Here is a 16033-nt window from a genome sequence, read left to right as displayed (position 1 = left end):
TGCATATTATAGAATCCAGTTTGTATAGGACTGGAATATAGGAACAGCCACACAGGATCAGGCTAATGGTCCAGATAAACAGAATCATAGAATATGAGAGTTGGAAGGGACCTCAGGAGGTCATCTAGTCCAACCCCTTGCTCAAAGCAGGACCAGTCCCCAATTTTTGGCCCAGATCCCTAAATGGCCCCCTCAAGGATTGAGCTCACAACCCTGCGTTTAGCAGGCCAATGCTCAAACCACTGAGCTATCCCTAGCCCGCTACACTGGTCTCCTGTCACTGACAGTTGCTAGCATCAGATACTCCAGAAGAAACTATAAAATCTCAATCATAATTATTTGCAATAACACACCCAAGGGTGAAGTTTCTTCCTAACCCCAGGCAGCTAGTGTTTGATATTGTCCTGAAGTATAAAAGTTGATGTCTCGTACACTGTGTATTTTTATTCTATTTAGTGTAAGCATAGGCTATGTTCTTATTCTCCATATAATTGTCACTATTTCAGTAAGCACTATTAGTGCTAATAGTGTAAATGTGAAGATAAAGTTTAGTTTCTGTTAACATGATCACGTTTGTAGCTAGCAGTTACATTCGTTAGTGGGAGATTGCCCTTAAATAATTACCAAGCTCCTAAGTGCTCCTTTCACTCTCCCCCCCTACATTCTGCCAGTCTACAAGCTCTGTCCTGACTGCTGTGCTGTAGATCTGTGTGCAGATGTGCTTATCTATGGGATGAAAGAGTTAATGTAAAAGTAGATCACAGATTAGGCTGGGACTGTCTGTGTTTCGGGGTCAGAGAACTACCCCCAATGGCTAGACAGCTGCCAAAGGGAAAGACTTGGAAAACTTATTGACACTGCAGTGTTGTTCTCTAGGGCAACTCTGGGAGAAGATTTTGTGTCAGTTTAAGTGTGTCATTCAGTCCAGACTGTGTTATAATTGACAAACCCAAAGTACATTTTAGTTTGCATAAGAAAGTCCATTAACTGAAAGTATGTAATCTGTTTCTGCTGGGCTCCTAACAATTGCTTCCAACCCCGTGTACAAATGTGCAAAAACTACTAGATCATCAACAACAACAAATATTTCAAGACAATGTTCTCCTCTCCCCTCCCTGTCATATTTGTATACATTTTCCAATCAGCTTTAGACCGGGGTGAAAAATGGGGCTGGGGAGAGAGAATTTCCAGGAAACCGAGTGGATTTATTTTTGATATAAAATTTTCTGACCAGCTGTACCAACATAATTCAGCATCCTGGTCCTGCTTGGGACCTCGGGGCTATTCTCCAATACAAATAATTTAAAAAAAACAACCCATCAACAAAAGACACCTCTGAAAATGTTCTTTTCACTTGTACCTCTGGTGTATAATGTTGGTAGTAAGTGTTTCCTAGTGGTTAGACAAGGGGCCTGGGTTTCAGGACACTTGCTACTGAGTCACATTGTGACCATGAGCATTGCACATGATCATTTTGGGCCTTATTTTCCCACTCTCTAAAATGCAGGTATAAAAATACTCTCCTCTCTGACGGGTTTGTGAAGCTTAATTAATGTGGCAGTGACAAAAGTTGTTGCTTTCTAATACCTGGTTAGTGACCTAGGTGAGATAAGTTGCTGGCCTCAGTCCAGTTCTCAGTGTACAAGTATCCGCATTGCCACCACATTTGCTTTCCCATTGGCAACCGTAGCAGAGAGACTAAGGGCCAACCAGCTCATCAATGCTGATCTGTTCACCTGCTCCTAAGCATACTACCCTGAAAAATGTCCTACCATTGCTAACGCCTGGAGTAGCAACAGCAGAAGCATTAATGAAGTCAAGGGATTGGTGGCCACTAGAGGTACACGTCATGTGTGGACTTGCTTGAGAGCAAAATGCAAGGAGCCACCCAGAGACCTGTCTACACTAGCACGTTCAGTCTGGCTCTGTACGAGTGGGAAAGCTTTCCAAAGAAAGTTGACATAATTCTTTTCCTTTTAAGTCTGGGTTGAGGCACATCGCTTGGGCTGCATAAGGGCTTCCTTTAACCACTGTACCCAGCTTCCTTCCATCATAGACCTAGTCCTTTAGGGCTGGATTTCCAAGAATTCAGTGCTCATCAGCTCCCATTTAAGACACCTAAATGAAGCTGCTTGATTTTCCAAAACACTCAGTCTCTCCTCGCCGCCGCCCATCAGCTCCCACTGACAGCAAAGGCTGGGCGTGTCTGAGAACTTGGCCACTTCACTGAGCTGCCTAAACGGAAGCTGGTGTTCTTTTGGAAATTTGGCCCCAGTTGCCAGTGCTGAGTGCTTAAAAAAAGACTCTGGCACCTCATGTCCAGCAATGAGATGCCTTACATTTGCCTGGCCTTTGCAACTGGTACCCTGGGCTTCCTTCGTGCACTACAGCCTCTCTCTGGTCGGTTGACCAACTCTTTCACTGGATGTTGTGACAGCTGCAGCACTCACTGATGCGGGGATTAGTCGGCTGCTAGGCACATGACCTTTCGATCGCTGTTCTCTATTGACCTGCCCCTGATTGGGAGGAATTTAGCGCATAAAAATAACACCCTGCACGAACTCTGCAGAAGGAGCTGAGTCCCAAGTGCCGTACAAACAGAGAAAAGTAATATGAGCCTATATACTGTACATTTTACAGTAATATCTGCACTGGATCCAAAGCAGCCCACGTGGTCGTGTTCAGTTACAACAAGTTCCAGCACTGCGTAGATGCAGTGGCCATTAGCCAGGCAACTAACAAAGACAGGTTTCTGGCTAATGTTATTGGCAACAGCAGATAGAATAAATACATAGATGCAGAGCGCCAGGAGTGACCTAATATTGGACATAGAAGAATAGATTTTCCTCCGTCTTGCACGTTCCTGTGAATTCCATTGACTAATTTACACCAAAGGTAAGGGAGTGCAGAACAGGGCCCTATGTAGCGGTAAACAGCTCAAAAGCAAGTGGCCCGTGGTCTCCTAGATGGTTTATGCACATCTCAGGGCATCTGACAGCTTTATGAATGAGCTGTGCATCAACACATGTGTGGAGTTGCAGGATCAGGGCCTTGGTGTTTGGATCCTATGGATCAATTTAAGTGATTGTGTGTGTGTCTTTGTGTGTAGGTAGAGAGGAAGTAGCTTAACTCAAGCTGGTCCAAAAGTTTTTTATCCCATGAAGTTTTCACCTGAAAACGTTGAATGAAAACCAAACTTTTTGGTCACAATATTTTGATGAAAAAGCTAATTTTTCTGGGAAACCCAGACATTTTTTTGCAAAATATTTCATGTTGTCAAAACCGCAAATTTATGCTGAAAAACAATTTTGATGGGAACAATTACTTGTGTGTCACAATAACTCCTAAAGAATTTAATTTTTTTATTTACACAAATCTCTGCTAGAATTGTGTGTTATTTCAAAATATATGCATTATAAACATAGAAAAACACATTTTGTATCTGAGGGATTTGTTTAAGGAAGGTCCAGTGATTCAGATGCTAACCTGGGACTCTGGATATCCAGCTTCAGGTCTCTGCTTTGCCACAGATTCCTGTGTGACCTTGGTCAGGTAATTTAATCTCTGTGCCTCCGTTCCATATGTGTAAAATGGGGACAAATAGCATTGGAGTGCTGTGAGTTTAAGACTGGGAGATGCTTAGATGCTATGGTAATGGAATCCATACAAGCACCATAGATAGATATCAATCTTTAATCCAGATATTGATCATTTCAGAGTTCAGAATTATTTAGAACCAGGTTTTTGGTTCAGATCCATTAGAAAGCGAGAGGCCATTTTCAAAATCCACTCTGTTCTTTGAACACCCCTCTTCCCCACCAAAAATAAATATGTAAAAATATTCACAGCTATGGTTTTGGTTCGTTTCTACCCTTAATATAAAATTTGCAAGATCTATATCTGGCTGCTCTGTTCTGACAGACACAAATGTACTAACATCAAAGGAAGGTGCCTGCATTTAATCATTTAAATAGGCCTGTTTCTGCCCCCAACCCGTATATCTGAAATGAGATTAGCCATCCATTTACAATAAAACTATAAACAAGTGCCTTTGGTTTATTGAGTTGTTAAGCTGGATTCCCCCCCCCCCCACACACACACTTTAAAAAAAGACATAAAATGTGTTAGGCAAAAATGATTTAATCAAAGCTGTTTCAAACTACGTCCTGTGTATCCAGGGGAACGGACCATCTTTTTTCATGAAATTCTTTCAAGCAGACAAAAAACTAGTGTGCCATGTTTCTTCCATTAAGCTTTCAACTTCCTTTCGCTTCACTTGGTAAAATACATCTGACTTGAGTTTTCATTGCTACGTAAAGGATAAAGAGATCTACTAATCATGTGTCACAGTGGAAAGTCAACTACTTTGCTTCGATACAGAATAGGTAACTTCTCCATAGCAGCATGCATGCTCTGGGCACCCTTTCATGATTTTCACACTGTAGCTACAGTTATTACCGGTAGATTTGTCAGCGGGGTTGCTGTCCCCATGTGATTATGTGCTAGGATAATTTTTTTTTCTGGTTTTGTTAATGAACCACAACAGGAAATGTCCAATTTTTAACAATGGGATCTTGGCAGCAGAGTGCCACATCCTTAGAGAGAGAGAAAGAAACACTCCATTGTTGGTACAACACGAGTAACTGAATTGTCTCCGCTTTCTTTTTCTGGGGGAAAAATTACTTTGATCCACCTTTTTCTTCTCCTGTGTTCGTCCCAGCCTTTCCTAGAATCTGATGTTATTGGTGCTATTTTAAAATGGCTGTTACTGAAACCATGATTTCTGAGACCAAAACCTTGTCTAATGCAGTTTTCCCGCAATGTTGTTGTTCTTTATATAGAATAATAAAAAATGATGCTGCAGATAATTCCCTTGAGTTGCTGTTACAAACGACCTTTAATACAGTGATGATTTTAGGTATTTAATTTGCACAGTAAATATTACAGTTGTGGATAGAAATATGAAGATGTTATGAAAAGTAACAGTATGTTAGTAAAGTTATTATGAAAGCCATCTATCTCTAAAGTCGTAATGACCTCACTGACATAGTAAGTGTAATAATGCTGGCCAACATTTTCAAAAATAGACGCCCCTCAAGTTAGGCCTCTAAGCCTGAAGTCAATATGACTTGCATTCCTAAGTCACTGAGATGCTTGTGAAAAATCTTACCCTTAAGCACCTAAATATTTTTGGAAACATTGGCTTATGTTACTAAAATAGATTTCAACAGGAATACTGCCCAGATGGTGACTGCAAGATTGGCCCAGGATGAACAGAAGTCCATAACATTTCTTTTTGCATGTGTAATAGTTTTCATATTAGTAAAAGATGTGGACAAATTGGAGAAAGTCCAGAGAAGAGCAACAAAAATGATTAAAGGTCTAGGAAACATGACCTATAAGGGAAGATTAAAAAACTGTGTTTGTTTAATCTGGAGAAGAGAAAACTGAGAGGGGATATAACAGCTTTCAAGTACATAAAAGGTTGTTACAAGGAGAAGGTAGAAAAATTGTTCTCGTTAACCTGTGAGGGTAGGACAAGAAGCAATGGGCTTAAATTGCAGCAAGGGCGGTTTAGATTGGACATTAGGAAAAAATTCCTAACTGTCAGGGTAGTTAAGCACTGGAATAAATTGCCTAGGGAGGTTGTGGAATCTCCATCACTGTAGATTTTTAAGAACAGGTTAGACAAACAGCTGTCAGGTATGGTCTAGATAATACGTAGTCCTGCCACGAGTCTCAAGGTCCCTTCCAGTCCTATAATTCTATGAAAATGCATCACATTAGCAGTTTACACCTGTATAGTTCCATGGGTGAGGCTACACTGCTGCAAATTTCCCTAATGTAAATAGGACTGAAGAGAATGAAACCTGAGCAGTGGAAATGGGAAAAGGTTTTTCAGTCAGATTGTTTAAAACTCTATGTTTTTTATATCTATTAAACGCCATAAAAACACTTGGAAGGAAAACCCTCTTTCTGTTAAAGATTCAGGCATTCCCCCCACCTCTGCAAAGAAGCAGTTATCTGGTTCTCACAGAAGCCATCAAAAAAAGGGAAGATGAGAGTCACTATTACTAAGATAAAAACAAGAAGTTAACACCTCTTTTGGGAACAGGCACTTTTCATACATTATAAAACAGTAAAAAGGCATTCACCCATGTTCTTTCCCCTTTGCAGGTTATTTTTAAGTGGTCACCATAGTTCTAGTTACTTGCAGTGCCTTTCAGAATATCACTAATAGAATTTCATGGTGGAAGTAGAATTGTACAGCCATATTGCACACTCATGGATGAGATATTTTAACAAAGCTCAATAGCTTTTACACCAGCCATTGTATGTGCTGCTGGAAACATGATATGCTGATTTGATTCCACGTAAACAAATGTGTTTATGAGACGAGAGGGGAAGACTGTTTAGTCAAGTGCATAGAGCACGGGACTGGGAGTCAGAGCCTATGGATCTATTCCTAATTCTATGACCTTGGCTAAGTAATATAGGCCAACATGTTCAATGTCCAGACATTTTATGTCCCCAACTTGAGATGCCTCTCTGTGTCAATAAACACTATATAAAATGGATATTCTTATGCTTAATAGACAGAGTTCCTCTCAGGTGTGTTTGGATGCTTAATGAATTATTGCTTGTAATGTATTTTGAGACCCTCTAAAATCCAAATGCAAAGAGCCTATTTGCTTTTTATTTTATAACACATCTTGAACCCGTCTTCTATTGCTATAGGTCAGATCTTGCCAACAAATCGTAACACTCCAAGTCCCATTGACCCTGAGACAATCCAAGTTCCCGTGGGTTATGAACCTGACCCTGCAGATCTTGCTCTCTCCAGCATTCCTGGCCAGGAGATGTTCGACCCTCGTAAACGCAAGTTCTCTGAGGAAGAGCTCAAACCACAGCCGATGATTAAGAAAGCCCGTAAAGTCTTCATTCCGGAAGATCTGAAGGTAAATTGGAACTGGTGACCAGGCGGTTAGGGAACAAAATGTAGAAGCTATTTTCTCAAGATTTGGAGTCTAAATCTATTCTCATACACTGACGTAAATCAGGAATGACTCCTCTGAAGCCAGTGGAAATATGCAAATGAAAAAATTGGTGTGAGATTGGGATCCGATCAGGTCTGAGGGGAAGGATGTCTTTATGGTTATGGCCCCAGGCTGAAATTTAGGAGATCAGGATACCTTTCCGCAGATCTGCCAGAAACTTCCTATGTGGCCTTGGACAAGTCACTTTCACTCTCCAAGCCTCATTTTCCCATGTATAAAATGAGCTAATGATATTTCCTTTCTCCCTCCATCTGTCTGTCTTGTCTACTGAGATTGTAAACGCTCTGAGGCACAAACCATCTCTTACTATAAGTCTGTACAGTGTCTAGTCCAGTGAGGTCCCTGATCTCAGTTGGGATCTCCTTTATTCTTTATTCCCATAAGGGGGAATTGATCCCAAGACAGAGGCACAACATATTCCCCATTAATGCCTTAAGTGAGGCATAAAGCTACCTGCCCCTGGATGAAATTCACCCAAAATGAATCAATACTGAGCAGCTGTGGCTGATAAATGATGAGTGAAGCTCTCTCTGCTGTGCACCAGTCTTGAGGCTACCTTAATTCTGTCTACGACAGTCAAAGGACAAACAAATGTAGGCGGAAGGGGCTAAACTAAGTCTAGTAAAATGTAGTACAGTGATTCTAAATCAAATAGTTCAGGCCCATAATTTGACCTCCTTGAAGTTGTCTGTAATGTGCCTAAGGACACTGTTGCTGCTATATAGATTTTTATACACACACACACACACTTAAATGTATAGTTTACAATATATAATACTCTTCAGGGGCTTGAGGTTTTTTATTTAGAATTGGCTATTTAGGTAGGACCTACACTAACATAGTATTTGTGTACTTATTGCCTGTGTGATGAAGACACTAGCACACAGACAAGGCGTGATAATTTCATCTCTTTTTTGTGAACGTTGCCACAAGTCACAGGCCAAAATCAGCAGGGAAAAAAGCGTTTTCAAGCGTTTCAGACTATCACAGAGCAAATTAAAAACTAACTTTAAAAAGGACTTGACAACAGTTCTCTTAAAAACAGAAAACGGTCTCGTGTGTGTGATTGGAATGGTGCAATGCAACCTGATTGAGTATCTGTGGTGAGGATAATCACATTAACGAACCGTATTGTCAGTGTTTCAAAAGTGTGAATTTTAAATGTAGTTCTATGTAGAGAAAGATAACTTTGGGGAAAAAACATACACCACCTCCTTCCTCCCATCTCTGAGCCACAAACACATTACCAGAAAGAAGGGACCCCAGTAGCATGATCAGGTGACATGCTTTACTGAAGACCTGGGCACACTGTCTTTTAAATAATGGAAAACGCTATTTGTATAATGCAGCTTCTGTAAGGACATAGCGCCGTGTAGTATTGCATGGCATTGATCTGCCGCTGTTTCCCAAGAGACAGATCCTTAGCCAACTGACGTTAATGGGAATCTTTCCAATGATTGCAGTGGGCTTTGGATCATGTAGAGAGAGAACTGGTATGTGTTTACAGTAGGCTGATGGCAGTGGAGAACAAGTCTGTCAACATTTGCTATTTTTATCCCTCAGGAAAGTGTTGTCAGGAGCAGGCGTTATCATAGTTAAAGGGTAAAAAAATAAATAAATCACATGTCAAGTGGTAACCAAATGATTTGTTACTGTCTTTCTCCATATTATCCCCAGCCTTCCTTTGTACATATGTACTGATAGCGTATGATTACTCCGCCAGATTCTGCTTGTGGTGACACCCTTAAAGCTCCACTGAGATCACTCATGTTTGGGCTGAGGTAAAAGGTGCTCAAAATCAGAAGGGTTACCAGGTGTAAGGAAAGTGGGAATTTGACCCAGAGTGTCAATCATTATTGTGTTCTCTCCAAAGAATCGTTATATGCTAGGTTATATTTACAGTATATGGAGGAAGAAAAGAAAATTGTCAGCCAGGATGCTCTTGGAGTATTTCATATCAACAACTGAAAACGTAGTATCCTTCATGCATGGAGGCTTTGTGTTTTCAGTGTGTGATTGAATGGGGACTCAGGGTCCTGGTTCCCGTCTAAGATAATCACATTTGGTTGCCCTTGGCTGTTAACTGAGTGCTTGACCCAAGCACTCTCTGTCCTGGTGTGAGGATTGGCTGTTGGGATGGGAAGGGAAGGGTAAACAGATTTGTCCAATCAACTGTCTCTGGATTGCATGTGATTCTGAAATGCCAGTCTGGTCTCTCTCAGGCTGGATTAAGGGATTTGCCATTGCAGTTTGTTAAAATAAAGATGCATGAGGTCTAGATGGCACAATAATAAATTGCTTAAAGCTGATTTTTTGTGGAGAGGAATGAGATGGGAAGTTGTAAACCAAGATTTAGGGTCATGGCTTTTTGCTTTTTTTTTAAGGGGCTTTTTGGGGGTCCCATCTAAGAACAAGTGAACGGAGATTTTGATACACTGGGCCCACCTCACCCTTGCCCTGCACTGGGTATAGTCACTTGCACCAGTGCAAATTGAATGTAATGGGGATAGAAAATGTTACCAAAGCAAAATGGGAAGTGTTTACCTCTTGCTTTGCTCTATTGTAAATGTGATGCAAGGCACAGAACAGCAGTACAGCGGGCCTAGTGTGCTGACTGATGGCTGAGGGCAGTTGCAGTGTTTAAAATATTTGCCTTCTCTGTTTCCAACCATTGGCATTTGGGAGAAAATGTTTCATAAGGGGTACCTGAAAAGTTCAATGCAGCCTAAGGACAGAATTCTCCTCTCTGTGTAAATCTCAGAACTGATACACTATTCTGCTCCCAATTTGTGTGCAATGGGAAATCCACCCTTAGAAGGGAGGCAGAACATGGGAGCTGAGATGGGCTGTATGAATCTGAGGGAGAATTTTGACCTAAACTGTTCGTGCCAGGACGTATTCTGAGTGGGGCTTAATTAGTGTACAGGCCTTGTGCTGCAGATGGATGAAGTTCACTTTTTGGAACGTGCACGACCCTGTCAGCATGTGGCCAGTCACCCAGAGGTGTGCTTCCAATTTGGGAAGATCAAAGTAACACTGAAACTACCGAATGCTTATTTCACTGAAGTCTGTTTAATTCTTAAGTGAGGGGCAAAATCAGATACAATGAATGGGTCATTTGTCTCCTTTGGTGCCCAACAAGGCTGAACTCCAGAAGGCAACACGAGTTTTATGACTAATACTTTTCGTACATCTTAACCTAGGAAACATACTGAGGCACTTTGGGACAAACCTCAGTGAGCACGCCGCATAGGCACTTGACTGAAAACGTATGTTGAGCTGTGAGGCAAAAGCAGTCCACCCCTATTTCCCCCCCCCCACCCTTCCCGCCCCGTCTCAAACCCAGCACAGTGGCCTCTCCAAGGATATCCGTTCCAGGGGCCTATTATTATTACTTGTATTTTAATTGTGCCTTAGAAGCCAGTGACGGATAACCGGGCCTCATTGTGCTCGGCACTGTATATACAGAGTAAAAGATAGTCACTGCCCTATAGAGCTTACAGTCTGAATAGACAAGGTAGACAAATGGTAGGGGAAGGAGATGCATCATACCAGCAGAGCAAACAATTTGATGGCAAACCGCATGTGAGTGCCAAGTTTCCAGGACTTCTTTTTTTTTTTTAAAGGAGGGGGGTAATAAGCTAAACAAAAGGCAAAGGAAGGGAGAAGTGGCAAGGTGGATAGGGGTAGGGAGGGAAGGGTGGAGAGCAAGTGAAGTGAGGCTGAGTAGAAGAGACTGTGGCTCAGGCAGCCAATCAGCACAGGGGAGAGCACGCCCAGCCATGATGGGGAATTCCAGGCCAGGACATGTGCTTCACACATTTATATATGCTTTAGGACCTGATCTTCCTCCATTGAAGTCAATGGAGATTTGGTCTTTGCATTCATTGGATCAGGTTTTGTCCCTTAGGGGGTCTGTTTCAGCTCCAGTGGAATCCCCAGTTGCTTCAGTGGAAGTGAGTTGGGACCCTTAATCCCTTGACTTGACAATGACTCCTATACACCATCCCCATTTCAGATTGTTTGTGCTCCTCACTGGGGTAATCAGGATGAGTGGTATCCTGCTGCCAGCGAGGCTCCAGCTGCTTGTTAATTATTCTTTGGACGTCTTCAGAACCAAGATACCATGATGGTGAGCTTCGTGCAGACACTTAGCTAAATAGTCAGGCATGTATGACCATTTGAGAGACTATTACACATAGATTTAGTATTTGCCCCAAGAATTACTGATATTGCCACCGTTCAGTGGGATGTGCAAATGAAAGCAGCAACGGCCAGTGAAATATCAAAGTTAAAGTCACTTCAGAGCTGAGAGACTGCAGTGTGGTTAACAGTGAAACCTTGTGCCTTAAGGAGTTCTTAGTTTACTGAAATCTAATATCTTGTCTCTTTCTTTATGTACTTAATGAGCAGGATGACAAATACTGGGCAAGACGTAGAAAGAACAATATGGCTGCCAAGCGATCGAGAGACGCCCGGAGGCTGAAGGAAAACCAGATTGCCATCCGCGCCTCTTTCCTGGAGAAAGAGAACTCAGCCCTCCGCCAAGAGGTGGCTGACTTACGGAAAGAGCTGGGCAAATGCAAGAACGTGCTGGCGAAGTATGAAGCTCGGCATGGGCCCCTGTAAATGGCTATTCCCCCCCCCCCTTCTTTTTTGTTGTGGGTTGGCATTTTAATAGCTGGACAATGTGTTTCCTTTTTGATAGTACCACACCCAAACCAACCTGTCTGTCATCAGCACTTTACCAGAAGCAGAAACAAAACTGACTTACATTATTTTTCATTTGTGTATGCATGTGTGTGCACAGCTCAGCACTTCTCTTTTTAATGAAACCCTCTTCAAAGGGTGACACATTTTTACCTGGACTATTAAGAACTGCCATAGTAAGCTTTTACATTTTTTTTTTTTTGTCAATGCTGCTTCTGATTAGGATTTTTATGTTCTAAACAGTTTCATCCTCACCATTTACTTGCAAAGATCCCAGTAAAAATAAACCATAACAATAAAAAAAGGTAGATCTCAGTTTTCAAGAGTAACGAGCTATTGTTTAATTTTGTCTAATCTGAAAAGTTAACATGCTAATGAAGTGCACAAACAATAATTCAGTACAACACTACAGAAATATTAATTTATAGATTGCTTTTGTTGTATTTTAAGTTTTGGTGATTGCTGTCTTCAGATTTAAAGTGCTGTTAGACTGAGTTAGCTCTGCTCGGTATAGATCCCAATATGACTTACCTATATCTACTAAGTTTCCTTTTATTTCCACAAACGCCAGATAGATAGGAGTACTATTAATAGAATACAGAGTGTGTATTTTGCACTGTCTGTACCTAAATCAATAATCCTATTGTACACTAGCGCATGCTGCCTGGGTGTTCCTAGTGGACGTAGGATGACTTCCCTACCTAATAATGTCTCAGAAATAAAAGACCTATTGATATAAGCATGCTGAAAGCATCCCTGGAACAGAATGTGTGTATGAAAGAGAGAGGACAATTAGTTGATACAAGAACAAAATTTAAAAGTATCAGATTTGATGTTGAAATTAGAGGAGTTTTTGTTTTAGTTTTCATTTAATTTTGCATTGCTCGGCGTCCCATTTTGTGATTTAATTAACTATTCATTTTTCCACTTTTTGTAATATATTTTCTGAGGATTATATCTTGCTGTTTTAAAATAATTTTATTCAGTTAGAAGAGTCACTGTTTTGCAAATCCCACTTTTCCTAGTGATGTTATTTTAAGCATGTCTTGAACTGATCTGAACTTTATTCTGTTTTCTCTCAATCTGCTTTTGAACATATGTTCTGTTACAAAGTGGACTTCTGAAAACAAATGTAAGAAACACTGGTGAATTTCAGAAGGCAATGGTGTTGTCATATACTGTGGTTAATCCAATCAATTTATATGTTTACTATAGACCAAAAGAATAGATATTATAAAATGTATAAAGTTTATACAGAATAATTATAGTATGGGGTGTTTTGTACAGTATTTTTCAAACACAAATACTGACAGTGTATTTTGAAAGACATATTATATATAGCAAAGAAAAAGAAAAAGTTATTCCATGTTTAAAATATATAGCAAAGATATATATTCACCAATATTGTACAGAGAGGAAGTGCTTTAGGTTTTTTGAGATCTTTAATATTTTAAACCTACCACGGACACATCAACGTGTTGTGCTTTAAATTAAAATTTTCTGAAGGTAATGTGGCTTGACAGGGTGCTTCATATTACTAAAATATTAAGAGGCTTTATAATTTTCCACCAGAAACATATAAAGAATCTGTTTGACACAGACAAAGCACAACATGGAGTTTAGTCAAATATGTATTAGACAATGCAATATTTTGTAGAGGCAGAAAAATAATGTAGACTACAAAAAAAATCTCACGCTCATTTCAAATCCGCTGCTGCTAGAATTTGTTTCCATCTGAAATTCTTAATAAATAGCCTTGGCCATTTATACACGTATATGTATTGCATACATTTATTTACATGTGAGTAAAATACGGTGCTCCATATCTGGCTCTCACAGTTTTCTAGGGTTTTGTCACTTTTTTTTTTGTTTTTATTTTAAATAAAAAGGTTATTCATTCCAGTAAATCATATTTTTGCTTAAGGAAGTTGTTACAAAGGACTACACATTTATTCTACATCAAACACATCTTTTCATCAATGAGATTTTTCAATTTTTTTCCCCTCAAAATCCACAGGGTCCCTTAATACTCAGTAGTTTCCTGTGAATCATTAATTCTGTGGATTGCATGTCTGTGAGCTTCAGGAAGGGTCAGAGCATAGAAAGTCAATTATTGGCCAGTCTAAATCAGATGGGCTGTGAGGAATATGTATTTGGCCTGAAAGTGTTGGATACAAGTTAATATAGCCACTGACCAGAAAACAAACTGATTTAAAAAAAAAAAAAAAAAAAAAAGCTTTTTGGTCGTGGCAGAGTTCTAGAAGATGCCAGTAACGTGGGCACACAGCAGCAAAGTGGCAAATTTGCAACACTGCTGGCATGCCATCTTTTGTGACATACTGCAACTGAAGTCTGAAAGAACAGAAATGGTGGTTGTGAAATCAGCTAGGAATTATTGGTAGTTTGCATTGTTGTCACAATCGTTCATCCAAACATACACAGGCAGCTGAGAAACTTTATAAATGAGCACTTTTGTCATTTTTTTAGTGGGGCAAAGGGGTGGGTAGACATACTTGTCTTTGTAGGGTGGCTGTCTCAGACTTATTTATTGGGGGTGGGTTGGGGAGGAGGAACAAGGTAGGCTTTCCACCGTGTGCCAGCAGAGGTTTCTCGCAGCTACCTCATCCACCATCACAAACATTTCTGAGTCTGTTCAGGTGCCTTATATCTATAGGTCATGCATACTGTTTTCATGGTATGAACATTTGACAAATGCATCCTGCACAACAAAACGAAACCATGTTGTTTGACTTGGAGAGACTCAGAATAATCAAGAAGGGCTGTGGAAGTCCAGTAGCTAATAATAATAATAAAGTAACGCCCAGGAGCGCTGCTATCTAGAGTTGTGTCAACATTCCCATAAAAACCACCATTGACACCATCATTTTTAGGGGTTTATAACTAGGGCATTTAGGCTAGGATTGTCTGAGGCACCTAAAGGCGTCAGGGACTCCACTCTCTTACAGCGGGATTTGGGTACCTCACTGTTTAAGAAAAAAAAAAACATCTGGGATAAACCTTGAAATATAAATTCTCAGCCTAGGACACTTCCCCAAAAGAATAACAATTTTTAAAACATTTTTTTTACCTTGTATTCAACTTATAAGGGCACTGTATCAGGGATACTCAAGATTCTGATGGGCCTTATTGTCTCTAAAGGAGTTCTTAGGTCTGTCAAATTATATGGCATTTAAAAAGGATCTGACAATGTATTTGCACGATAATCCACTGAAATCTAATAAGTAAACAATAAGCATTGGCGAAATGTTTGCATTATGCTAGCCCTTAAATCAATTATTTCAACTTTTTTTTAAAAAAACCCACTGTTCAAAAAATAAATCATTTTCAATTTCAATTCTAGTCATATAGGTTTTATTGCCTTAGGAATTAGGGGGGTCTTCTGATGCTGTTGGCACTAAAATAACCAGCATCATGGAATGAAAGTGCTGACTTAAATCCACAAAAGCAAGGAATTCAGAGCTAAAGGAAAACATTCACATTTCACACTTAACTCATTCTGCTGTGCCTATCTATTGCAGTGTCAATATGCTACATAACATCACAGACACTGGATCGAAGCCTCTGCAAAATGGGATGAGGATTGAATGATCATTTTGCCTTTGTGGGTTTGTCAGTCATTAATGTCACTCTAAAAATGATTTCTGTGTGTGGTTTATTGGCGAGAGAAGGGTGGTTTATTTTTTGTTTTTTAAAACTTGGAAAAAAATATTTAAAAATTACAGGTGATCAACCATTGTATTTTGGGCAACACCACAAGACAGCATCTGTTTAAATACAAGTTTAACATATAAGATCAAATTAAATGTATGTCATGCATTGGATTGCATCCTGTATGCTGTTCAGCCCAAATTTTTTTGTCTGTTGTTCTTAATGTTTAATAAACTTTTAAATTTTTCTGCTCTCAGCTGTATATTTGCTTTAGTGTGTCAGAGAGTGGGATGGTCTTTTTTCAGCCCATACACTTGAAGGTCTATTATTAGTTATCATTGGTCCTGGAGAAACAACCCATAATATGGCACATCTTTTAAGGTCCCTCTTCAGTTAGTCTCAGGTCCATACCCCAATTAAATCACATGTGAAAATACGCCCCCTGTCCATAAAACACTTGTCACTGCAGCGATGTAATGCCAGACTACCTTTGCTCATGAAGCTACTTTCTAAACACCCAATTTTTACAGGGGACTGAAAGTTACTTAAATAAAGCTATCAGTTCTTGAGCGCTTTAAAGAAGTAGATACACATCC

General features: G+C 40.0%; 1 protein-coding gene across 2 annotated transcripts in view; it reads left to right on the top strand.

Annotated features, from left to right (window-relative positions):
* The window catches only part of HLF (HLF transcription factor, PAR bZIP family member), a 44508-nt gene extending 28825 nt beyond the window's left edge, over nt 1-15683 (top strand). Inside the window, exons 3-4 of one of the 2 annotated variants that reach the window (XM_084647570.1) lie at nt 6739-6959; nt 11469-15683. In XM_084647570.1, the coding sequence (XP_084503696.1) occupies nt 6739-6959; nt 11469-11687 (440 nt within the window). In that variant the 3' untranslated portion in view covers nt 11688-15683. The remainder of the gene's footprint in view (nt 1-6738; nt 6960-11468) is intronic. The other variant, XM_084647571.1, reaches the window with a different exon arrangement.
* The last annotated feature ends 350 nt before the right edge of the window (nt 15684-16033 follow it).

This window comes from Lepidochelys olivacea, assembly GCF_965140295.1.
Source record: "Lepidochelys olivacea isolate rLepOli2 genome assembly, chromosome: 14".
NCBI classification, from domain to species: Eukaryota; Metazoa; Chordata; order Testudines; family Cheloniidae; genus Lepidochelys; species Lepidochelys olivacea.
The sequence above is the reverse complement of the archived record's forward strand: the minus strand, read 5'-3'. Positions and strand labels throughout refer to the sequence as shown.